This window comes from Sceloporus undulatus, chromosome 3, assembly GCF_019175285.1.
Source record: "Sceloporus undulatus isolate JIND9_A2432 ecotype Alabama chromosome 3, SceUnd_v1.1, whole genome shotgun sequence".
Classification (NCBI taxonomy): domain Eukaryota; kingdom Metazoa; phylum Chordata; class Lepidosauria; order Squamata; family Phrynosomatidae; genus Sceloporus; species Sceloporus undulatus.
The window spans coordinates 140,179,224-140,206,927 of record NC_056524.1 but is presented as its reverse complement, the minus strand read 5'-3'; the positions used below and the strand labels follow the sequence as shown (position 1 = coordinate 140,206,927).

General features: G+C 38.6%; 1 protein-coding gene across 1 annotated transcript in view; it reads right to left on the bottom strand.

Moving 5' to 3' along the window:
- DGKH (diacylglycerol kinase eta) overlaps positions 1-14,509 on the bottom strand; it is a 62,703-nt gene extending 48,194 nt beyond the window's left edge. Inside the window, exons 1-7 of the mRNA XM_042458430.1 lie at positions 14,379-14,509; positions 10,476-10,556; positions 8,089-8,193; positions 7,652-7,784; positions 5,357-5,463; positions 4,516-4,641; positions 1,552-1,654 (exon numbers count right to left, since the gene is read on the bottom strand). Of these exons, the coding sequence (XP_042314364.1) occupies positions 1,552-1,654; positions 4,516-4,641; positions 5,357-5,463; positions 7,652-7,784; positions 8,089-8,142 (523 nt within the window). The 5' untranslated portion in view covers positions 8,143-8,193; positions 10,476-10,556; positions 14,379-14,509. The remainder of the gene's footprint in view (positions 1-1,551; positions 1,655-4,515; positions 4,642-5,356; positions 5,464-7,651; positions 7,785-8,088; positions 8,194-10,475; positions 10,557-14,378) is intronic.
- Between the last annotated feature and the right edge of the window lie 13,195 nt (positions 14,510-27,704).

Here is a 27,704-nt window from a genome sequence, read left to right as displayed (position 1 = left end):
CCTTTATTAGAGCTTCCACAATCTCCCTAGTTCTAGTAATCTTAGAATACATCTCTTAATAAATACTTCTAAAAGACATTATTGCCATGAAAATTGCATTCTGGTCCCAACAGATGTCAAACATGTTCAGTTGTCTACAATCTAAAAATTCAAGCAGATAAGGAGATTCCATTGAATCCTCAAACATTTAAAAAAATAAAATAAAATATGACATTGGAAGAGTAAGAAATTGAATATAATTCTATCTGATATTTACACTAATTCTAAATCTAACAAAATTAAAAGCAGTACTATTCTCTTACAAAACAACCATGGTAGTACTTCTACTAATTTGACCACAAATGTCAATTGGTAATTACTTACAGCACATGAACATCTGCTGGAAGCATCTGCACCACATCTTACAATATATACTCCAGAACAGATACCTTATTGAACCCTTTTTTCAGCACAGACTTTCCTCAGAACCTTATAGGCACTTCTGTTACCAATTCATGATGTGCTAACTCAGGTTTCCAAACATTTGTAAAGTAATCATTATTTTCTTTTCATATTCTTTTGTCTATCCAATGTATGTCTGTTACCTCAGTGCTTGTACCCAATCTAATACGTTGCTGACCATATTGGCAATCTTCTCTTAAAACAGGTAAGAGCCCAAGAAAGCAGAAAGTAACTCTTGGTAGATGCCTGGAAGGTACCCACTATATGTATGGATGTGCACAAGCTCTTGACAAGAACAGTCAGCATCTTATTCCTAGTCCACATCTTTTGGTATTTGACAAGTCTGACTTGCATGGGTGCTTTATTCAATATCATTCCAGTCATTGTATGTGGAGATGCTTTCCATTCACTAACATTGCTGGATTCTGTCAATGGAAGTGGGAGGGAGAAATATTCTCATTGACTCCTCCTTTCTGCCCATACAAAACCCAGAGGGGTCTAGAGGGACCTACAAATTTCCAGAGCAAGTTTTCATGAGAGGCATAGTGGTATCAGCAAAAAAATCATGTCCCCACTACCATCTGTGAGAGCTGAGGGTGTATCTCCCGTGAATGGAACTCTACTTATGAGATTTTTGGGTTCAACTGACTGTCCCAGTTCTTTGTGGAAATGAGTATGGGGTCATGTTCAGTTTTGACACTGATAAATGTGTGCTACAGCAATGCCATGTGCATGTCTAGTCACTTCCTATGCATGTCATATGAATAAAGAATCTTAGCACCCAGCAATATTTGAGTCTATAAACATCATCTGAGATTGCACTGACATAAAGAAAGGAGTTCTTGTTTTGTAATTAGCTCCACTACCTTTTGCCTTACTGCCAGCATACCATCTTTGGCTTGTGCAAAGCCTTACCCTGTACAATGGCATCGGGGCAATGGCTAGAAGAACAGCTTCAAAATGCATTTCCACATGATAATATAATTTGAGTAACACTACAATGCAACACTGTTATACAACACTCTTACATGCAACTCTATTTCCTCCTGCTTTGCATAGCATATCATAGTCTCATATGAAAGAGCAAGAGATGTCAGAGTTCCTACATACCATCGGAGTCTATGCTGTTTAGTGCAGTGGGAGGAATAATGGATACTTTACATTGGCCAAGTGGACACTTGTGAGGATACGAATCTCTGCAAGCTGTGTGCACCTAGGAACAATTTAAGAATGGATGAGCTATTATTATTAACATGGGCTGTTATTATTCTCCTGCCTCTATGTAATCTAATTTTACATCAAAAACTATACACCCAAATACTGTGATTCACTACGATAATTTTTAAAGAACAAGTTAGCACAATTTCTGAGTCATCAAACTGAATGCAGCCTCTGTGTGTGCATGTTGTGAGTTTTCAAGTCATTTCTGACTTATGGAGACTCTAAGGGGCTGTGGTTTCTTTGGCAAGAAACTGCCATTGCCTTCCCCTGAGGCCAACAGCATGTGACTTGCCCAAGGTCACCCAGTGGGTTTCATGGCCGAGCAGGATTTGAACCGTGGTCTCCAGAGTCATAGTCCAACACTCAAACCACTATACCACACTGGCTCTCATGCAGCATACCATCAACATATGGCAAGAAGTCCACCAGAAGCCTGACATATTTATTCCCTGGCTTTGTTGTTCTCTGAGAACAAACAAACAAACAAACAAACAAACACAACAGGTTGCCCATTAGTGGATTATGTTCTCTGAGCAATTATCTATATAACTTCACTTACGAATATGAATCTATACCAAGCTTTCACACATATTATTTTAGAGCATTTTAGGCACTGATGAGCAGAGTGAGCACTGTCCCCCAAAAAGTATTTAGAAGAAGCTGTAAGAGAACCTAGAAGAAAGTTCTCACATTCTCCTCATAAAAAAGATGTTGTGGAAGAATATGCTTCTGAGTGCGAATCTGACCTTTGTGCTCATCAAGGACATAAACGTTGACATACTGTTAAGAAATAGATCCATATGGTAGCAGAACAAATCCACCAGAATACCCCTGGAAAGAGTAACAATATTTCTAGTAGAACAAACTCTTCATGGAAGGAACTGCTCACCAAGTTAAATCACACAATGAGAGATGCTCTGTACATATTTCCTGAACACAAGAATTCATTTAGAAATCATTCCATGTTGTCTTAGGATCTGGAAAGAGGATACCAGGTTGAGTCTCCCTTATCTGAAATGTTTGTGACCAGAGATATTTTGGATTTCAATTTTATTTTTTTATTTTAGAATACCTGTATTTGCATATATGTACATAATGTGGTATCTTGCAGATGAGATCCAAGTCTAAACACAGAATTCATTTGTGTTTCATATACACCTTATACACATAGCTAGGAAGTAATTTTATACAATCTTTTAAATAATGTTGTACCTGAAACAAAGTTTGTATACACTGAACCATCAAGAATTAAAGATGTCACTATCTCAGCCACACATAAAAATATTTTGGATTTTGGAATATTTTGGGAATTCCAAATAAGGGAGAATCAACCTATACCAAGTATCACATTCTAAGAAAACTGAAAACTGTTTAAGAGAGGAATGCAAATTGTGGCTAACATACCACATGTTTTTCTGCATACGCAGCAGCAGATGAAAAATTGCCATGGAAAATATAGATCACTCACCGATCTGGCAGACATTCTTGCCACTAAATGGCCACAAAAAAAGAGAGGTGGCCACAGGTTCAAAAAGTTACAGTCTACTCTGAGAATACTAATAGAATCATAGAATCATAGAGTTGGAAGAGACCACTAGGGCCATCCAGTCCAACCCCCTGCCATGCAGGAAATCCAAATCAAAGCATCCCTGACAGATGGCCATCCAGCCTCTGTTTAAAGACCTCCAAGGAAGGAGACTCTATCACCTTCTGAGGAAGTGCATTCCACTGTCGAACAGCCCTAACTGTCAGGAAGTTCCTCCTAATGTTCAGGTGGAATCTCTTTTCCTGTAGCTTGCATCCATTGTTTCGGGTCCTGTTCTCTGGAGCAGCAGAAAACAAGCTTGCTCTCTCCTCAATATGACATCCTTTCAAATATTTAAACAGGGCTATCATATCACCTCTTAACCTTTTTTTCTCCAGGCTAAACATCCCCAGCTCCCTAAGTCGTTCCTCATAGGGCATGGTTTCCAGACCCTTCACCATTTTTGTCACCCTCCTTTGGACACGCTCCAGTTTCTCAATGTCCTTTCTGAATTGTGGCGCCCAGAACTGGACACAATATTCTAGCTGGGGCCTGACCAAAGCAGAATACAGTGGCACTATTACTTCTCTTGATCTAGACACTATACTTCTATTGATGCAGCCTAAAATAGCATTGGCCTTTTTAGCTGCCGCATCACACTGTTCACTCATGTTCAACTTGTGGTCTACTTGGACTCCTAGATCCCTTTCACACGTAGTTACATTCAGCCAGTTGTCCCCGATCCTATATCTGTGCATTTTATTTTTCCGCCCTAAGTGCAATACCTTATATTTCTCTGTGTTGAATTTCATTTTGTTAGCTTTGGCCCAGCTTTCTAGTCTATTCAGGTCATTTTGAATCTTCATCCTGTCCTCTGGGGTATTAGCTATTCCCCCTAATTTGGTGTCATCTGCAAATTTGATAAGTATGCTCCCAATTCTGTACTGTAGTTTTAAATAATGATAGTTTCAACATCTCAGAAAGAAAATTATAGTTGTCCCTCAACATGGACATTTATTTAAATTACGTTGCTTAATCATTTTATTAACTTGTCAAAAACTATTAGATTGATCAACTAAAGAATCTTTAGTCAGTTGGCATCCTCAGTCAAAACTAAACCTCACAACAAACAGTGATAAAATCCCTCTTCCATTATGAGGCGAGTCAAGGTGACTGTTTGCGCAGAGGCCATGCAAATTTTCTCTGTATCATTCCAATGTTAGTATATGTGTTGCCAATGCAAGTACAAGGTGACTGGCCAATAAAGGTATCTCTGTTTGGTGGATTTTTATTTGTAAGCAAAACAGTCTCCAACAATTTTAACTTACCATAGTTTTACACCAAAGGCACTTCCAATCTTGCAAGCGTAGAACACTGCCACAAGTCTTGTCACAGACTGCACATTTGGCACTGACAGGCAGATTTCCCTCTAGCCACTGGTGAGGCATAGCCACCTACAATGGAGTGTTAAGGGAACAAAATATGCATATCACTTTGCTTCAGTGGTTCATCACTGTTGTCAGTATTGCTTCCTATTTGGACAACTTTTAGGCTCCGATCAGTGCACATGTGCCAAGGACATCTGCACACATGCCGTGTTTTCCTAATTTTCTCTTCTGGTGGCTTCCTCTAGCACCAAACTGAATGGTGCCCCTGAGGATTCCCAAAATATCTAGGCTGACTTAGGGGAGGGGAGGAGGGCTGCCTCTGAAAATAACAAGCTGAAAAGATTGCATGTGGCCCTGTGGATTCATGTCACTATTGACCACCCGCCTCTTTATAGCAATATTTGTATACAGTCATGGAAATGAAAGCTCTTCTTCATCTGGTGTATAAGAGCAGGTGACAAATCTATTGTGAAATAATTAAAAATGCAGCCACTTCCTGCAGCAGAATAAGCTTGTTTCATAAAGAAACACAGCCCACACACAAAGAAACCTAATATCTCTATGGTCTACTTTAAAAAGATATCCAAGAATTTGTTTTGGGGTCTGGTTCCAAAGCCAATCCAGCAGTACAGAATGTTCCAAACAAAATTACATTTGCCCTAAACGAGACAGGATACATAATCAGCTATAATTAAGACTTCTTTTATTATTATAAGATGCACTAGTTTTCTACATAAAAATGAAAATGATGTGCTGTTTGCATTTTTACATAAATACTTACCCCATCTTCATCCTCAATAATATCTTTTCCAATTGAAGTCAATGTAGTCCATTTGCAGTTGTTTACTGCCCTGACTGCACATCTTTTATGAGCCTTAAACTTGCAGACTAGGAAAAATAAATAAACATACAAATATTCCTGAGATATTATTTGAATGTTGAATCTACAAATTCACTTAACATATCAGGAGGCTTTTCACAGCATAATAATAATTCATTACATAATAATATGCTATAGATTGACATAAAATTATAATTGTTTCCTTCTTGCTTCTGGAGATGGGGTTAAGATCTCTCACTCCTCCCAACTTTGCTTAGTTCCATAGTGAAGACACATTCAGATTAAGATTTCATACCATCCTTTTTCATATTGTAGCCTTTATTCCAACTCATATAGAATATGGTAGGTCCTTTATATTCCCATAAAAATTAAGACTGAAAGATGGTATCTTGTGAAAGACACTTAATAAAACTATGGCCTATTATATGTGCCATAACCTATCCAAGTAGTTTTGTGTTGGTGGTCTCCCAAGAACAGCTGCTCTTTCCAACTGTCTTTCTCAATTCCAAAAACAGGGAAAAGCACTAATCTGGCAAGATCCATGTCCTGGGACTTGTAGCTTAATTTGTCAAGAAGCATAACAATTGTCTACAGTGATTATACAAAACCTGCTATTTTGTTTCCAAAAGTACAAATATGCACTGCCAAGTTTAAAATCCTGGAAACTGAATTTCAGATGCTGACATGAACTATGTTCAAAATGTAGCTTTTCTAGCAGATAAACTTTTTTTTTTTTAGCGTAACAATTTTTCACCTTGGGAAGAATGTAATTTCAAGAAGGCAGAACAGATATCTACCACACAACCCGCAGTTAACAAAATAAAATGCAAAATAATACTCCTAAAATTACTGGATGTAGGCAGGTGAAGGAGATCTTTCTGGATGTATCTTTTGTTTCTTTTCTTTAAAGGAAAACTGAGGGCTCTCCTTTTTCTTTGGTGTAGCGTATGATATAAATCAGGGGATGAGAATCCTGTGGCTGTCTAGATGTTATTGGACTGCAGCTCCCAGCATTCCTTACCATTGGCTATGCTGGCTAGGACCGCTGAGGCTTGCTGTCCCACAAAAAATGGAGGGCCTAGTCCATGCTCTGTCAATGAACAATAATACTAGTGTTGCCTTAAAAGAAGATGTCTGGGTCATATGGTACAACAAGAACAACAAAAGTGTCATATTTAATTCCATCTGACCATCCTAAGTGCTGAAGATACTAAAGATTACAGATAATGCTCCTCTTGCTCTCTCTTAATTAATTATTGGGAAATTACTGAGAAAAATATGTGAAAGCAGATAAAATGAGAGGGCAGTTTTCTCCAGTAAGAAAGGCTCATTTTAATATTTGTACTATAATAGGACTTTTAAATATATTTATCCCATTCAAACATATGGGGGAAAAAGGTTTCTGTTATGAGAACTAGCCTGCATTGGGTTGTGCATGCAAGGAGAAAAGGAATCATGATTTGTTAGATCATCACAATTGCCCCACGTTAAAATGTAGTTGGTCCAAAGTGAAAGCTTGCCTCTTCGTGTACAACAAGGAAAAAAAAAAGAAACTCTGTCCTCTCATTTTATCTGCTTTCACACAAATGTAGACAGAAACTTTCACTTTCCAAGAAACTGGATTTCCTCATTATGGGAAACTTATGCAAACTTGAGAAACTGTGGTTAACCCACATCCTAAACAGGATACACACACACACACACACAGAGCACATACAGCATGATGGAAAAGAAAAGAAACAAATAATATCAAGGAGGCACAGGAAGCCAGATTACAAAAACAAAACCCCCAAAACTATTTTCACTCTTAGCTCTGCAATGAAAAAAAATCCAAGAAATATGTTATCTTCTAGCAGACTTTAAACACTTGTAATTCTTCTCTTAATTTATATTATCATTGGGCCTATAATTGTAGTCTCACTTAACATCTGCATAACTTTTGAAGAGGGTATCAAAACAACACTCTATTTCTCAGGAAACAGACACCACAAGAGAAAGCATATGTTAAAATGGTGTTTTTTGAAATATGGACAATTTGGCTTCTTAAAGAAAGCAAGAGTAAAATAGAATCTTGTTCCCAAAAGCGCTAACTTGTATTGGTAGAAAACCTGATGTTTGGTCATATCAAAATGTAAAATTGTGACTGGTTTTCAATGTGATACCCTCTTATGCTGCATCATAGTACTTAACCATTTGTGATAATACAAGTGGGGTGGAGACAAAGGTTGACTTTACCTTCACAGGACAGGCCATGAGAAGTCACTCCAGAAAGGCTCTCTCTGCATACATTACAGAAGGTGGGTCGAGCATGGGAGCAGGCATACCAGTTATGCATCCCTGAGAAATGTTCCACATTAAACTGTGCAGTCTAATAAAGGAGAAGTTAAAACAAACGTCCAAGTACAGAACATCACTACAATGATAAAACCACCTCATGTTAGAAATTTTTGTCTTGTAATGCATATACCCCAGTCTCTTGAAACAAAAGTAACATGAACTATATATACATTTTGAACTAAATATATGTTTTACTGCCATGGGTTTTTTACACTCCATCAAGAACATACACTTCTCCTTCCCCCAAATACTGCATATGAAAAAATATATTAAAAATGGTTTTTTATTTATTAAATCAAAAAGCACAAGATTTAACAACAGCAGCATTAATTTACCTCATAATGCTCCCGGGACTGTACAGACTTCAGTGAGCTGATCCAATCCTCCATCTCTTTTCTGTTTTCTGCACATAGGATTAATCTCCTGAATGGTGTGATTACCTGGAAAAGACCTCTTGATTCTGAATAAAATGCTTTCAATGGGCACAAGTCAACACAGAACACAACAACATAGTATTCCGCTTCCCTCATGACATAAAATGATGACTCTTGTAGAATCCTGTTTGTAACTATATAGTCATATATTGTTACCAGTTATAACAGTAATTAATGTTTGACTTGTAATTCATTAAGAATTTCTCCTGCCAGTTTTGGATCACAGTTTTTCCTATCACATTTGATGAGAATCGTTTTAAAACATTTCCACAATTTTATAGACATACAATTATCACATATGAAATGTTTACAGGGAAAGAGCCTTAATAAGCAGCAAATTAAGATATTACATTTGTGCTTTAATTTCTACTGAGATGAGCAAGTCATAGTACTTAAAAATCATAGTACTTAAAATATACAATTTTGAAATCACATGAGCTTCCATGGGAAGGGGTCCAAACTGCAAAGAAATTGCAAGAAGAACACAAAGTTGTCAGTCTTGACAACTAGAAACAAAACAGATATTTAACTTCAGGGGAAAACAACTTTCTAGAAATGCTAATCTCTGCAAGTATTTAGTTCAGCATAAAATATCTGAATAGTAGCAAATAGTTTTTAATAGCAAGCTAACTTTTCTCCTGTAATGATTTATTTATTTAATTATTTAACTCCCACATTTCATTACAACTATGTTCTCCAAAAGGCAATTAAATTGCAACCCTTTAATATATACAGATGTATGTCTGTGTATCACAAGTTGCCTGTCAACCAATGGTGATCCCATGAATTTCATGGTGTTTTCTTAGCAAGGAATACAGTGCGCTTGCATCATACGCGGGCACACTTTACCATAGCACCTGGTATTTCTTGACAGTCTCCCATCCAAGTACAGGTGACCCTACTTAGCTTCCAAGATACAGGCACAATGGAAATGAAATGAGATATTTATTCTATGTTGCTTGTGATTGCAGTTAGATACTAACTTCAGAATCAATTTCAAACGTGTTAAGAAAGGAAACAGATGGCCAAAGAAGTACGGCTTCTGGCTGCTTTGGGGGTATGGTGTACAGCCGATGCACACCCCCGATGCAGCTGGAAGATGCTCTGAGGCTGCCTAAGGCAGCCTGAAGCCAGCCAGAAAAGGAGTAGCAAAAAGCTGTTCCTTGCCAGCAGCCTGTTTAGGACAGTGGCAGTGGTCAGCTTCAGGACTACTGCATCCAGTCACTGTGGTCCCAGGCCGATCAGGGGCTGATTATGGCCATGGAAATTAATGATGACCTTGGGCAAGTTCCATACCCTAATCTCGAAGAAGTCCAGTGATAGGGTTGCCTTAAGGTTGCTGTAAGTCCGAAACTATGTTAAAGCATACAGCAACAGCAATAATTATAGAAATGCTTTTGATCAACATGAAAACTGGAACAAAACTAAATGTACGCCTTGGCATTTTCTTCTGAGCCTGTATTTTTTCTTAGGATCACCCCCCCCCCCCCTTTTCAGGATGCTCCTAATCCAGCTTTGGCACAGGCTGTCCAAGTGGAAGCTACAGCCTGGAGCACTTTTACACAGACTTTGTTGTACACATACTGAATTGTTTTCTACAAGAAGACAAATTTGCTTTGCTCACATGCAAAACGGACTGTTGCAACAATCTCTAAACAAGTCTGAATCTGAAAATTGCTTGGAACCTACAGACCACAAACAATTTACATACACTGAGGCTTATTTCTGCACAGTCCTTTGTGAACTGAGTTGTATTTCCTGAATTGTATTTCCTATGCTTGGTGAGATACAGTATGTCGGAAATTGCAAGGATTATATCTGCCCCATCCACTTTGCTTTGATTCCACATACTGTGTCAATGGTCCTGCACACCACTGAAATTTCACTCCACCTCCCACTGTGATTTTCCTCAAACTGGAATTCTGTCCCTGGGGCCAAAGGTTTTTCCTCATCTGTCTCTAAAGCTTGTAACCTCATATTTTGTTATAAAAGGGCCAGGCTCTTTTCCATTTGTGTCTTTTATATTATACGTGTAAGAGCAAAGACTGTCTTATTATTGATTTTTGTAAGCTGCACTTGGAGCATTTTTCATTTTAAGGTGGATAAAACTCCTCCACATAAATAAATGAGCTCTCTCTCATCAAACAGAAATTAGTTCAGTATATGTACTGCTTTAAGTACAGCAGGGAATATTTTTCTCTAATTAGTTTTTAAAATAAGCAATGTGAAAAACTAAAAAAAAAAAAATCTGACTACATTAGTAACAGCTGAATATCTTGACAGCATACCGTGAAGCTGTTGTTGACATTTTTTGTGCTCGATTCAGCAACGCTGGCATCTGACAGGTCAACTTCATCAAATATTAAGGACTGTGGAAATAAAATAAAGGTTTATTTCACTTCTGCTTCAGCTTGGTGTTATTTTTCCCAGTCTTTTTTTTTTTTAAGGAAAAGCAGATACACACACATGAACACACACACATATATACACACATAGATAACAATGTTCCTAACCATACATATTTAATCGTTCAATCAATGTGATAGTTAGAACGAACAGTAACACTGTAACCTATTACAGAGCGGGTTCAGATATATTGGCTGGCTGTTCATTTGTAGTGTGCACTTCAGATTTATTGGATATTGCTCAGGTATCTTGGCTCAGAAATCCTTTTTGTACCAGAAGGTACAGTGTGTATAGGATTAACGTAACTCAGCAATTAATAATAATAATAATAATAATAATAATAATAATAGGATTTATTTATATGCCGCCCAATCACTGGGAATCCGGGCGGCTTACAACAGAGGGGATAATAATTAATAGCTTGCCTTTTTCAGCACAGAACCAAAGTGGCTTACAACATTATAAAATAAAGTTCATTTTACAAACATTATATTACAATTAAATGAACAATTCTATTTAAAAATCCATTGGTTAAAAACAATTTAAACACACTTAAAACATCATTAAATAGGCAGAAGATAAATGCACAGCATATCACTTTCAAAACTTTCTGCATCGTGATTTAAGAATCAAAGATCTGCCAAAATAAAAAGTTATTTGCCTGCTGGTGGAAGTGAACAGAAAAAGGCCAACTGGATCACTCACGCAAGACAGCCATATTCCTAGTACCTAGGGACATCATTAAAGATCTGTTTTGTTGGATCCACGACACTGGTGTGTCTCAATTCTGAGGATAAACGCCGGAGTCAGTTGGCTTCTGCTATGATTCCCCATGACTCTTTACTAGAACAGTTCTCTGTTGTTCTCTGGAACCAAGGCCATGTTTTCAAAGTCAAGGCTCCCCTTAGTCTTTCCTATTGAAGCACATTATTATTGCTGCATTTTGCCCAGAAAAACCTTGCGTAAAGTGCATACTGGCTCACAAAGTTGGGTTCCACATTTTTCCTTCTGAGATCAAGCAACTAATTTCTGTGACCTCCATGTGAGTTTTCAGCTCTAAATCCAAAGTGGAGTGGTCAAACCATGAGCTTAAACGTTTGGAGAAGGGGCTGTCAAACATGCTCAAGTAAGTGAAACATCTCTGAATTTAACTGGAACCATTCAAAAGGCTCTTCCCAAAACTATGTTTAACCAAAATCACGATAATCCCAGGGACACTAATAATGGTTTACCATTCAGTTCTCTTTATCATCACTGCAAGGACAAAATGACCAAAGCAGATTCTCGACAATCTGGTCTTCAACCATTTCTAAAGTGTCTTGAAGCTAATGCCCTATTTTTGTGACCAAAGCTGAGGACCTAAGGATGATGTGTTTCATGGTACTTCTCAAAGTTTTGACAATAAGCTAAAAAGGGAATTCTACCTTCCTCTGTGCTTGGTAAATGCAGTGCTTCTTCCTTTGTTTCCTTTCACGTCAGATCTATTAATTTTTGCCCCATGGTTTACCAATCTGAGCTTCCTTGTTCTATAGTAATAATTTGTTTTATTTATATACCGCTATTCCAAAGATCATAGCGGTGAACAGCAAGTAAGCTAATTAGCAAGTAAGCTAATTTGCCCCCAACAGTCTGGGTACTCATTTTAGCTCCCTTGGAAGGATGCAAGCCTGAGTCGAGCTTGGGCCCTTTTGCTGGTCTTGAACTTGCAACCTTGTGGTCTTGAGTAAATGGCTGCAGTACAGGCATTTAACCACTGCGCCACCAGGGCTCCTAATCTGCCATTTTTAACATCTTTATTAATTTCCCCAATCTTTGGCTTTTCTATTAATTAGTTAAGTCTGTCAGAACATGTACACTCAGCCATTTTTCATTTCAGTAACAGCGTGCAAATGTAGGTTTTTTAATTCACAAAATTCTGTAAAAAGAAGTCTTATAAATAACTTTAAATAAATAACTTGATTTATATACTGCCCTTCGAAACATCAGGGCGGTTAACAGCAATATTCAATACAATTTATAAAAACAATACCATTAAAACAGTAATAAAAGAACTTGTGCCAGATCACAAACAACTGACAGAGGGGGGAAGAAGACTCTCAGGGCAAAGAATCAGGGGTAAGCCTGCTTGAAAAAGAATGTTTTTAGCCCCTTCTTAAATTGGGCCAGGGAGGTTGCTGAACGGAGCTCGATGGGCAGCAAGGTCCAGAGGGTGGGGGCCGAGATGGAAAAGGCCCTTCTAGTGGTGTTAACCAATCTAGCCTCCGGAACTCTTAACAAATGCTGCCCGGCGGATTGTACGGAGAGAGGCGGTCCTTTAAGTACCCTGGGCCCAAGCCATTTAGGGCTTTATAGGTTATAACCAACACCTTGTATTGCGCCTGGAAGCGAATAGGCAGCCAATGTAGGTCTTTTATCATTTAGGATTCTTAAATGATCATGTCTTAATTATTTATTCCCTAATTTAGAAATAGCCAGTCCCCCTTTAGGTAAGAATACCATGTAAAAATCTCACAGACGCGCATGAGGATTACAGGCATGCCTAAATGAGGGTTCATGGCAATATACCTGAAATGAAATATACCTTCTTGCTTTAAAAAAGAAAAACAAACAAGGATGCTTAAGCTATAACATCATACCCAAAAATATATATCATTACAATTTGAATGTTTTTTCTTTCATTCTAATTTGTTTTTTTAACTTTTAAAATGTTTTATATTGCATTTACATTTTTATAATGCAATTTTACTATTCCTATGCATAAATATAAAACAAAGTAAAGAGAAACTATAGCCAGTCTGTTGTTCTCCATACATTTTGGGCTTCAGTTTCCTAGCAGCCCTACCTAGCATGATCAAGAATGTAAAAATTGTAGTCCAAAACATCTGGTTTTATTTGACATATCTGTAATTTGATATGTTCCAAGTATCAACAGTACACAAAGGAAGAGAGTTGCTCTCCTATGTGCTGCAAGCCATTGGTCGATGGACCACTTTCCCCAATTTTTTTATTCCTTCCCCTACACTTTGGTGGGGAACATGTGACCTGCAGATGTCATTGGATTGGCATGCCCATCATCCTTCACTATGAGCTACAGTGGCAGGGCTGAAAAGAGTTGCCATCCAAAGGCATCAGAACAAATTGGCCACCCAATGCATTTAAGCTCTATTCATGGCCTGCTTTCAGGGTAACACAGGGATCTAGAACTCTGAAAAACCCAAGATATCATCATATGCTCCATCCACAACAAACTCCAATTCCCAGAATTCCATAGCCTTGAAGCAAGAAACTTAAAGCGGTGCCAAACCAGGTTATTTCTCCAGTGTGGAGGGAGCCACAGCTTGATACTGGCCAGCAAAAACAGTAACAGTAGATGCATTGAATTCCTGATGCTGAAGCAACAAAGGACTTCTCTTGTGATTTATCCTGTTTCTTTGTCCTATCTAAGTTACTTAAGTGTACCTTTGGGCAATGAGCATTTTTAGATTGCAGTAGCTTTAACCAAGGCCAGTTTGGACTGAACACCAACAATGTAGCTCCAGACTATCTTTTTTTCATAAGGTTCCTTAACATTTTCTGCCTGATACGAGAATCTTAAACTGTTATTCATTTATTTCTTCAAAGTGTCTGAGAAAACTACAGATGGAATACAATTTTTATATATAAAAATACTAATTATGAAACTAATAATTAATGCTATTGTAAAACTGCTATCATAATAAAAAGTAACTAAATCCCATTAGTGTTCCTGAGAAACTACATTAATTGCTAATAGAATAAATCTTTACCTTCGAATCTTTTGCGTAATAAAGAGTACGCCCCCGAAGTTTAAAGTAACGTTTTTTCCACCTCTGGAAAGAGCTGGTTTGCTTCAAGAGTAATCCTTCCTTTATACTGGTCTAGAAGAAAGAAAGAAAAACAAATAAACATTTTAAAATGCTAAATTCTCCATAAGCCTTTATATGCTAAATAATTATTATATTTATAAGAATAATAAGAACCAGATTGCATTTTGTAAAGAAAAAAATGAAGTAATACATTCAAGTAACACATTTAATTATAACAACCATAGCAAACTAGTGGTTTTAAATGCTTAAATAAACACATCAGTCTATTTTAGACCTCCTGTCTTTTTTGAGTTTTGTGGCTTCACACTGTACCTTAAAACCCTAATGCACAATAAGAAAGACAGCATAAAATGTTCATAAATAAATGCATGATTTTTTAAAAAAATTATAAACTTAGCACTGATATATGTAAGAATGAAAGTGTATCTATTTATTAACCATACAACAGTATACATTATTAGAGCACTAACCTATATATTCTACTTATGAAGTTCGGAAATCCAAGAGGAATAGGAAATAATGAGAGTGTTACAAAAGGGGGAGAGAAAGGCTTGTCCAGTGTAAGCAGGCTATAACTGAATCACTGGGAAAGACAGATATTGTTCGGTATCCATATTCTCTCTAATATTAAACTGCAATAGCTCACCTAGCAATTTGAAAGGAAGATGGATCTACAAAATATGATAGTGGTTTCTAGAACTCCCCAAGCATGCAGAAATAGATCAATAACTAAAATAAAAAGAATACTGCTCTGAGAGCCTTTTTGGCCAAACAATACAGTAAATAAATAAACAATGTCTTTAACTTATCCTACCCACCAACAGTGGTGGGAATAACCTGCATGAGGTTGTCCCTCACTTTTTGAGTTTAGCATCAAAATGGATCTGCACAGGAACTGACTGCTGTCTCACTGGCACATTCAAAAAATATGCAAAGGTAAATTGGTTTGTAAAGTGATGAACAAAGAAACAACCTCATGCCCCAGAAAAACAATGGCCTAGCACAGTGCTTCTCAAACTTTCTACCCTAGTGACCTCCTCTACATCTACATGCAGATGTTGCCCCCTGCCCTTGCTCAACGGCATCCATAGTTTTTTGTGGGTTTTTGGGCTCTGTGGCCATGTTCTATAAGAGTTTCTTCCTGACGTTTCGCCAGCATCTGTGGCTGCCATCTTCAGAGAATGAGAGAGAGAATCTTCTCTGAAGATGCCAGCCACAGATGCTGGCAAAACATCAGGAATAAACTCTTATAGAACATGGCCACATAACCCCAAAAACCCACAAAAAACTATGGATGCTGGCCATGAAAGCCTTTGACTACATTGAAAAATGTGTCCCTTCACCCTAACACTGTTAAAACATTTTTCCTTACTTCTTTGACCCCCAAACATCAGTATGTATATATACACACACATACAGCATGTGTGGGAGCAGGTCACATGAATTCAACCTATCTCAGAAGCATGCAACTCTTTGCTACACAACGCGTGCTTGCTATGGGTAGCTTGGGAAGAGCTTTCTCTGCACTGAGCCAACTATTGCATAAGCCAATTACCAAAAGCCACAACTTTAACTTGAATCTATATTTTGTGTACCGAAGTACTGCAGAGTACACTTCATCTCTGTCCATACAGCTTTGATATATCCGAAGTCTCAGATCTCCTGTTTGTTACATCAAGGCAAAAAATTCTCTGGGCAGTTTCACAGCAACACCAATTTGCCCGTTGCATTTTCACACATTACTGATCACTTCTATGCATTCAGCGTATTATTATTTATTATTCATCGATTATGATCATAGTACCACCAGTGCTTTACAAAGTACAAGAGGAAAGAGAATTCGGAAGAAAGTGGAGGGAGATATGGGAGTTACATGTGGCTGTTTCAGTTACACAGCTGCTGTTCAGACTCAGTTATCAGCTTAGGTGCAGTAGGACTGGAACCACAGAATCAATGGTACAGGGACGTAGCCAAGGGGGGGTTCTTGGGGTCCGGACCCCCCCTTCCATTAGATAAAATGAATGGTGTGTGCTGCTGCGCCGCCACACCCATGCCCCATTATAATGGTAGCACTTAGTCTGGACCCCCTCCCTTCCCAAAATCCTGGCTATGTCCCTGAATGGTAGCAACTAAAAGCCAAATGCTAGAGGCACCAAAAGAGCAACAGTGTGTACATGAAAAGTGACATTTCCTTCTTTGCAAGCTATCGCTTCTTAATGCTTGTGATATCAGCCCTTTTTAAAAGAAAAATACTATTTCCACAAGGTGGCAGTAGAGTTTTATTAAAAGTGCTAACACACAACATAACATGTTCAAAGACATAGCCATGTTAGTCTGGAAAATCAGTATGCAGAGGGATCCTGTAGCTCTTTTGAGACTAACTGAAAGAAAGAGGCTGGTAGCATAAGCTTTGTAGCCTTGAGCCTACTTCCTCAGATGCATGTTAACACAGACCACATAGTAGGCTGCATTGTTGATAGGACATGCTGCATACTCATGCTCCAAAACACAATTTCTCCTCCAAAGTTCAGTACATTGTTGCGAAACCAAATGAAATTGGGCCCAGAGGAAAAAGGAAAGAAAATTCTCTTACAAGGCAATGTTGAAAAATGGGATGTGACTCTTGGCTATAGCTTTTATTGTTCCACTGAAATAAACCAGAAGTGACTCATGTCAATCCGAATACACTCTCAGACAAGCTACCTTTCAATTGGGGCCATGCAAACTCACACAACAGAAAACAGATTCCATCTTCATTTTTACCCAACTTAAAAAATGCCAAACACAAAACTAAATCTAAAAGTTGGATACTGGGCATAAGACACTTATTTGCCACTGGCACAAATGTGTGTATGCGTGTGTGCATGAGTGTGTGCATGCGCACCTTCAAATAGGCTGCTGATATAGGGCAATCCCATGGACTTCATAGGGTTTTCTTTGGCAAGGAATAATCAGAAGCGATTTCATCCATTTATCCTTAACTCTACCTTTAACACACACTTATTTCTTTCCAGCAGCCAAATCTGTGGTGGGAGTTTTGTGGCTCACCAAAGGCTGTTGGACAGCAGCTCCTAGCATCACTCACCTCTGGTTATGTTGGCTAAGGCAGCTGGGAGTTGCAACTCAAAAACATCTTGAAGGCCATATGACTCCCAACCCACATTTAAATTAACAATTTCTAGGAAACTTCAGCTATAAATAAAACACAGTTTATAAACTTTAAATTCTAATCCACTTTTAACATGCAACTCTCTCACTCTCTGTCTTCCAGATTCCTTCAAAAAAAACACACCACCAATCTCCTGTCCAACATGAAAATAACCACCCACATCGGTTTGTGCTATGTAGATCTATGCTACTACTTGGCATTCGTCATTCCTAAGGAGTTTCGATTGCCACTTCCTCATCAGCTCAGGAACCATCGCTTCAGCGTTTTATTCCCTGCAGTCCTGTCACTGTCAACAACATTAAAATTATGAACCAAATTAAATCTAACACAGGGACATGTAGAAAACAACAGCAACATAACAGCAGGGCATATGGGGGCTTCATCGTATTTGAATCGTATTATTTGACATCGTATTAAATTCTGTTGCCACCTCATATACAAGTAGCATTGGCACACCAGTGCCACTTCTACCCAGGCCACGGGTGTCTGGATTGGCAATTCTGCACAGAGAGGGACTTACTGCATACACTCTTGTATAAGTCTAGAAATCTTAGTCAAAATATTAACCCAAAAAACCTGAGTCGACTTATCCACACGTCAATGTAAATACTGTACTTTTACAAAGAAAGTTACTGTTCCCTGGTGAAAAACAAGAGCGTAATTTGTCTTGGAAACACCGACTTCCCTCTACTTTCTCTTCCATCCAGCATTTACAAACTGTTATAGCTGCTGGAATTTTGTAACATCTTTGTCTTAATTTTCCCTTGCTTCATCCTTTAGGTCCTTTCTTAAATGCCCCTAGGTTTTACTATCAACTTGTCCACAAGTCATATCAAAATCCTTAATTATGACCCAAAATCTTGCCCTCGACTTATAGTCGAGTATATAAGGTATGTTGTAATGCCACACTGCCTGCATTGGATTCTAGGCACATCCTTTTTTGTAATTCCTGTATTACATTTGTACATGATCTTCTCATCACAGTCATTATTTTGTGGTGGCAGACATGTTGACATGTTCAGGTTTCCACTCATTATAAACATCATCCAGAGGGGACAGGAACAGTTCATGACTGAGATGGTGGTGAACATGTTTTTAATCTTTCCTTCTCGCAATTTCATTCTTACAAAAAAATCTCCTCCCTTCCCTTCAAAAAATAAAATCTGCTCTAGGTCCAGGGAAGGTAGCTTCTGTTTTCAATTGGCAGCTTCTATTCTGGTCTCAAAAAACATTTGAGAAGGGTTTCTAGAAAAAACAAGAATGTATATATTAGGGGAAAACCTTGCCAGCTTAATTTTATTATTTTTTAAAATTATGGTACGATAAATACATTGAAAGTGTAATTAGACATCTAATGCAATGTCCAGTCTGTCCCCCAGTGTTCAGGAGCTTAAATATCCTTGCAAAATGCAAGGAAGGAGGAGCAAAACATACCAAAACTGTTTCAACCTGTATTTGGGGGAAATAAGACATACAATGACCTTTATAAAAAAGGAATCTTCCAGACTGGATGGCCCTTGTGGTCTCTTCCGACTCTACGATTCTATGAATTTTTTAAAGAAAGACAGAACTGTATTAATAAATACAGCTAAATATGAGTACTTAAGTAGTTCAAGCAATAAATGGATTATGTCCTTTGGCAGATGTGAGATGTTACCACTATATGAGCTGAAACCTACTTTGAAACGCCGCCTTTACAAAGCAAAATCTTATGTAAAACCTTCATCTTATAAATCTTCGATACAAATACAAATTCTTTTTGTATTCCTAATGAAGCTGACATTACTTAAGGGTTATTTTCCTTTAAAAGATTTTTTTTCTGTATGCAGACTCAATTAAGCAATGTTTACAAGTAAACAATTTACATACCATCTGTTTCTTGGAGGCAAAATATAAGCCAAACCTAAGTGGAAACTAGGCTACAAAAAAGATGAACATTAGGTCTGTCTGATTTCTCAAAGGAATACCTATGGCAAGTAAAAAGATTATTCCTTATTATAACTGCCTGGAGCAAAACGTTACATATTTTAACCTATTCATCATCTATTTCTCATTTACAGAGAAGAATTGTTACAACATGGCAGGGGGTCGGATGGCCCTCCATCTCTATGATTCTATGATCAAGGAAAATGCCAATAGGAAAGCAAAGTCTTATATTCACCTTCCAGTAAGAAGATATCTTTACCGCTGATTACGTTTTCTTATTTACGTCACAATAGAAAGCAAAACATTTTCAATGGAGTTTATTTTTAGAACAAGTGAGCTTGAGTTCAAATACAGCAGAAGCTTACAAAATGTATACAAGACACAGTGAAGAGATGAAATCCTTTCTTCAAAAGAAATAAACAAAGCCAGGGAAAATGCATATTAGGTTGAATCCATGCTAAGTTAGTTTAAAATAAACCCCACTGATATCAGTGGAACTTACGTGACGTCATTATTCTCGTTTCGCACTGATCCCAACAAGTTCCCAAGAGCAATCAATTCATCCCAGCTAAAATCTGTGCTTCTTAAGTGCATGGTTTTACTCTGACATGCTACTGATCTATTCCAGAGGGACGCAACTGGTGGGATTACTGTGACTACATATGGCAAGTTCTAAAACTTCTATATAAAGCCGATCTTGGGAAAACAGTAGGATCAAGACAGCACCTCGGTTTTACAGTGTACCAGCTCTTTCAGTAATTTCAAAAGACAATTTTTCTGCTGTCCTTCAGTGGAAGCTATAAAGGAACACTTCATGGTGGTAGAAGGCAGCACCACACAAAGACTGAATGTACAGAAATGTTTACAATCATCTCTCCCAAATCACAAGGAGTGTGTTCACATGGCTAAGGAGTCCAACATGAAAGGTATCATGTTTCTGCATTTCTTTTTCTTCATCCCACTGTAAGAGTTTCCTCGCAGATTTTGTAAGTTTTGAGAACAACATAAACTGAACTGAAACAGTTGAACAATTGAAGGGAAATGTAGTTTTGCAACCAGATGTAGTACTGCAAGGCGATTAATAGCAGGGTTTAACAATTCAGCCATAATTCACACCTTCTTAGTTTCACCACTCCTGCCTTGCCTTTATTGTGATACACTTACTTTGAACTACACAGTAACATAAGCAAGAGTATACAGCATGGAGTCATTATTTACATGGAGAGGCCAGGAAGACATTGCAGAGTAAACAACACTTTCCAAACAAAACTGTTCGTTTTCAAAAAGCCTTACAAGCAATTTCCTTAACAGAATATTATTAGTACAATGTGATTCATTTATCTATAGAGATTGTGTGGGGTTCTCAGTGAGCAGAGGGTATAATATATGAATATCAGATTAAAATCCAGAAAAGGCTGTATAATACAAGCTCTACAACTACAATCTATATAATAAAGCAAGTGATTAAGTGTAAAACTAAAAAGAAACATTAACTATTACAACACAAAGTGTTAATTTAGGTTCAAAACACACTGCAGAAATAATCCGGTTTGAGACCGCTTTAACTACCCTGCCTCAATGCTAGGGAATTCTGGGAATTGTAGTTTTGTGAGACATTTAGCCTTTGCCACATTAAACTACATTTCCTAAGTTTCCCTAGCACTGAGCCAAGACAGTGAAAGTGGTCTCGAACTGTATTATTTCTGCAGTGTGTTTTGGACCTTAGTGTAGTAATGTCTTCTCCATCAAAACGATAATAAAAACCTTGCCTCTGGGTGGGAGCTGTTCTATAACCAAAGTGCTACTACACACACACTCTCACACAAATCCCTGTTTTGAATACTCATCTCCTTCGCTTATGTAGTTGGTGGAAGATGTCAATTTCTGATGATGAATGCAAATTTCTGGCAGGTTCATACAGGAAAAGTAGGCTTTTCTGATATCTTGGATCCAAGTAATTTAACCCATTATAATAGGGAATCCAGGATGTTTCGCTTGGCTGCAAAGTGGAAGCAACTTTAGTTGTTTCAAGACTTCTTCTTCTATGGTTTTTACAGTCATCCAGTTGCCACATATTGCACTAGCTGAACTTTCTGGACACTGTTCAAGGCGATTCCACACAAAGCATATGGCAGTAAACTAAAAGTTTAGTTATTAATGCAAGGAACACTGTGATCAAATTAGCATCTACCAATACCACCACTCTTAAATCTAAATACTGTGAAAATACAAATGAAATTAATCCCCCGTGTTCTGTAATATACTTTTTATGTCTTTCACATACTATGGGCATAACTTCAGTGCTTTTAGATCTGGCTACTTTCAAAAGAGAAAAAAATATTTCTTCAAAATCTATGGATAACATAATGTCATGCCACCATGATGCAAGACTGGTTTACATAATTATAGACTAGCATAGCATAATGCAAAAATGACTGTTGTTGTTAACTGCCCTTGAGTCGACCCCAAATCATGGCAACTCTGTGGATGAGACATCTCCAAGCCCCACACCCACTGCTCTGCTTAGAAGATCGTGTATATTCAGGCCCATGACCTCACTGACTGAATCTAGTCATCTAGTGTGTGGTCTTCTTCTCTTTCTACTGCCTTCTACCTTTCCTAGCATTACTGTCTTTTTTAATGCATTCTTCTGTGAGCATTTAGAAGGCAATGCCATAACCACAAAAAGTCAGCATGGGTGTCAGAGAAACAAGTCATGACAAACAAATCTGATCTCCTCTTTGATAAAATTACCATCTTGGTAAATGAAGGGAATGCTGTGGATATAGCATATCTTGATTACAGTAAGCCTTTGACAAGGGCCTCCATGATACTCTTGCAAACAAGCTTGTAAAATGTGGGCTAGACAATGCAACTGTTAAATGGATTTGTAACTGGTTGACTAGCCAACCCAAAGGGTGCTCAGCAATAGCTCTTCTTCATCTTGGAAAGAAGTTACCAGAGGGGTGCCACAGTGTTCTGTCCTGGGCCCAGTGCTATTCAACATCTTTATCAACACCTTGTATGGGGCATGCCCATCAAATTTGCAGATGACACCAAATTAGGAGGCGTACCTAATACCCCAGAGGACAGGATCAAAATTCAAAATGGCCTGAATAGATTAGAAAGCTAGGCCAAAGCTGACAAAACACATTTCAATACAGAGAAATGTAAGGTACTGCACTTAAGGAGACTACATGTGAAAGGGATCTAGGAGTCCAAGTAGACCACAAGTTGAACATGAGTCAACAGTGTGATGAGGCATATAAAAAGGCCAATGCAATTCTAGGCTGTATCAATAGAGGTATTGTGTCTAGATCAAGGGAAATAATAGCCCCACTGTATTCTGCTTTGGTCAGGCCTCACCTGGAATACTGTGTCCAATTCTGGGCACCACAATTCAAAAAGGATGTTGACGAGCTGGAGTGTGTCCATAGGAGGATGACTAAAATGGTGAAGGGTCTGGAAACCATGTCCTATGAGAAACGACTTGGGGAACTGTGAATGTTTATCCTGGAGAAGAGAAGGTTAAGAGGTGATATGATAACCCTGTTTAAATATTTGAAGGGATGTCATATTGAGGAGGGAGCAAGCTTGTTTTCTGCTGCTCCAGAGAACAGGACCCAGAACAATAGATGCAAGCTACAGGAAAAGACATTCCATCTCAACATTAGGAGGAACCTCCTGACAGTAAGGGCTGTTTAACAGTGGAATACACTCCTTTGGAGTGGAATCTCCTTCTTTGGAAGTCTTTAAACAGAGGCTGGATGGCCATCTCTCAAGGATGCTTTGATTGAGAGTTCCTGCATGGCAGGGGGTTGGACTGGATGGCTCTTGTGGTCTCTTCCAATTCTATGATTCTATAATGTGTCATGTCTTCTCATGATGTGACCAAAGTACAACAGCATCAATTTGATCATCTTGGGATCCAGGAACAGCTCAGGCTTAAGCTGCTCAAGGACCTATTTGTTTGTCTTTTTGGCTGTCCATGGTATTGTCAACATTCTTCTCTAATGTTGTTGTTAGCTTTTAAGTCGATCTCAACTCATGGCGACCCTGTGAATGTGACGTCTCCAAGTCCCCCTAACCTCTACTTCCCTGCTCAGGTCCTGCAGGCTCAGGCCCATGGTTTTCCTGGTTGAGTCTATCCATCTGGCATGTGGTCTTCCTCTCTTTCTACTTCCCCCCACCTTCTCCAGCACCACTGTCTTTTCTAATGAGTCGTGCCTTCTCATTTTGTTGTCAAAGTATGATAGCCTCAATTTAGTCATCTTGGCTTCCAGGGAGAGTTATGGCTTGATCTGTTCTAGGACCCACTTGTTTGTCTTTTTGGCTGTCCATAGAATTCTCAGCAGGGATGCAGTGGCTTAGTGGTTAAGACACCAAGTTTGACTATCGCAAGGTTGGATGGTTAGCAGTTTGAGGTCTGAGTGCTACATGGTGGGGTAAGCTCCTGTCACTAGTCCCAGTTTCTGCCATCCTAACAGTTTGAAAGCATGCAAGTGCAAGTAGATAAATAGGTACTATTTCAGTGGGAAGGTAACAGAGTTTGGTGCAGTCATGCTGGCCACATGACTACCAGACTCGTCTTCGAATAACGCTGGCTCTTCGGCTTAGTAACGGAGATTAGCACTGCCCCCTATCGTCTGTTACGATTATATTCATGTCAAGGACTACCTTTAACTTTATCTTTAGTATTCTCAGGATCTTTCTCCAACACCACATCTCAAATGAGTTGATTTTCTTTTGATCTGTTTTCTTCACAGTCCAGCTCTCACATCCATACATAACGGTTGGGAATACAATAGCTTCGATGATTCTAACTTTGCTCAATTGCAGTGGTGTCCTTAGGGTTGCTGACACCCAGTACGGTCACTCATGGAGCGGGCACCGGACTTATGAGGGCAGGACTTCCAGCATGGGCAAGAGCATGTACGTACAATCAGAAATACTCTGTGTGCCCCCAGGGAGCAGCCACAGCACCTGGGGTACCTCCGTGCAGGGTCTGGGCGGCCCAAAAAAGCCCCATGCAAGGCCGGAGAGCTGGCCTGGTGCCACCCCCCTTCTGAGGTCTCACCCAGTGCGGTCCGTAACCACCACACCCACCCCTCATCCCCCAGCGAAGCTACTGCTCAGTTGTATATCTTCACTCTTTAAGATCTTCTATAACTCTTTCATGCCTACCCTCCCCCTCTTATCTCTTGACTGCAGTCTCCATTCTGAGCAATGTTTGATCACTCAGATTCATGCCACTTACAGAAAGACCCTTTGGGGTTAAAAAAAGGCATAGTATAAGTAATTAAACTGGTAATTAAACTGATTATTATTAGCTACCATAACATGGGGAAGTTGGGGAAGATGTTCTGGTAGCTAACTATGTGCACGTGCACACACACACACACACACACACAAATTATTTTCACCAAAACCACAACATCAACAGACAAGAACGCACCAAAAAATCAGAAAAGATACAAGATGTTTCTCAGAAACAGCTGTTTACAAAAAAGCATATTATGCATGGGGAAGGAATCAGCACTCACCTACTAGTTTACTACACTTACCATTTAAGCCAGCAGGAGATAACCTCTATGGCAACAAACTAAAGTTTTACCCTTTAATGCTGCACATAGGTTTATGCTTCATGTATACTGAAGCATAACAAGAATATGACATGTTTATGCAATTATTCCTAAAATAAACTCTACAGTTTGAAGTGCCAGTGGAATTCTAAATGCAGAGAGCCTTTGATTAGGTTTATTTTTCAAAGAGAATGACATTTTCAAAGGAACCATATAAAGCCACAGCAGATCATTCCAACAAATTTGTACTGCCATGAGGCACACTACAAGGAAATATTATCAGGGGGGAAAACTAGTACTGCATCACAACAGGTATGGGTTTCCCCATCAGATAGTTGTGGATTAGCCCTTTAGATATCACCAATGACACGTCTTTTCTGATTCAGCTATTACTATTCAGATTATCAGTAAACCTTTGTGTGGAAAACGTTTATTACGTGAAGAGTTCTCCTATATTAACAATTTGCTATTTGTTGTTAGCCACCCTCAAGTCCTCTCTAACTCATAGAGACACTTTGGATGTGATATCTCCAAGCCTCCCTATCCTCCACTGCTGTGCTTAGATCCTGTAAATTCAGGCCTGTGTACTACCTGATTGAGTCTAGCCATCTAGTGTGTGGTCTTCCTCTCTTTCTACTACCTTCTACCTTTCCAGCATTATTATCTTTTCTAATGAGTCATGCATTCTCATGATGTGACCAAAGTACAACAGTCTCAGTTTGATCAATCATCTTGGCTTCCAGGGACAGTTCAGGCATGATCTGTTCAAAGAACCATTTACTTGTCTTTTTAACACAGTATTCTCAGCATCCTTATCCAAACACCACATCTCAAATGAGGTGATCCCCCCCCCTTCTTCACTTTCTTCACTGTCCAGCTCTCACATCCCTACATGGTGATGGGTAATACAATGGATTGGACGATTCTAACTTTAGTGCTCAATTGTACATCTTTACTCTTTAGGATCTCGTCTAGTTCTTTCATAGCTGCCTTTCCCCTTACTAGTTTTCTTGTTTCCAGACTGCAGTCTCCATTCTGATCAATGTGTGATCCAAGATATGGGAACTCTTTTAATTATTTTGATTTCCTCATTGTCTAGGTTGAATTTATGTATTTCCTGCATGGTCATTATTTTTGTGTTCTTTATGTTCAACATTAAGCCTGCCTTTCATCTTTCTTCTTTGACCTTCCTTATTAATTGTTCCAGGTCTGTGATGCTTTCAGCTAGTTGTATGGTATCATCCACGCATCTCAGATTATTGATGTTCCTTCCTCCTATCTTCACTCCTTCTTCTTCTGAGTCTAAACATGTTCTTCTTATAATATTTCTTCATGCAAGTTGAACAAATAGGGTGATAGAATGCATCCTTGTCTGATCTCTTTGCCCACTGGGAACCATTCAATTTCTCTATATTTCATTCTAACAGTAGCCTTTTATTCTAGGTATAGATGACTCATTAGGACTATCAAATGTAGTGGCACTATCTTGTCTTTAAGAGCCTTCCAAAAAGCTTTTGTGATCTAAGCAGTCAAAAGTATTAACAATCCCTCATACCAAAACCAGGCTTGGAATCACTATTAAAGAAAGCCAAAAAGAATAAAGTGCAAAGGCAGGTTTACAGCAGAACATAAGAAAACAAAAATAATGACCACAGATGATTTACGTAATGTATATAATCATGTATATGTCTAGACATTTAGTCAAAAAATTGACTCCAAAAACCTGTGTCAACTTATTCACTGGCCAATGCAAGTACTGTACATTAAACTCATCAAAAAAGTAACCATCCCTTTCTCTGAGTAGAGTGGCGAAAAGCAAGAGCTTAGTCTGTCCTGGGAGAACCTAAAAGAAGTGTCAACCCGGTCTACTCTCTGTGGTATGGCACCACTCCTACTCTTTTTGAATGCCTTTGCGGAAAAACATTGGCGGCGGCTGCTGCTCTTTGGATCTTCCCCTCAACTAGTGCCTAGAGAAATCAGGCTTTGAAGGATCTTAATGAGAAATCTGTATCCTTCTAAAGTAGTCACCATTTTCTTTGCTTTGCATATTCATCCTTTTTGACATGTGCATGTTTACTTAGCCCTGTCCATGTCTGGTCGCCTCCCCCATAGAGCCGCAATTTGCCATAGTTCCCTTTTCCATCCAGCCTCTAGAGTGAGCACAAATAGTTATGCCTGACGGAATTTTGTAAACCCAAATAAGTCCTTATCCACAGATTTTTTATCTATGGATTCAAGCATCCACGGCTTGAAAATATTCCAGAAAAGTATACATTCTAAACAGCAAACCTTGATTTTCCATAAGGGACACCATTTTACTATGCCACTATATTTAATGGGACTTGAACATCCACAGATTTTGTTATCCACAGGGGATCCTGGAACCAAAACCCAGAGGATAACAAGGGCCCACCGTATATAAAATGTATGTATTATTTGTATTACAGTTTGTTTATAGACCATTTTCTTATCACATTATTCAATTCTCTGTATTTGCAAATGGCAGAAATGGCATTATAAATACAGATTCAGTCTCCCTTATCCAAAATGCTTGGGACCAGAAGTGTTTTGGATTTTGGGTTTTTTTTT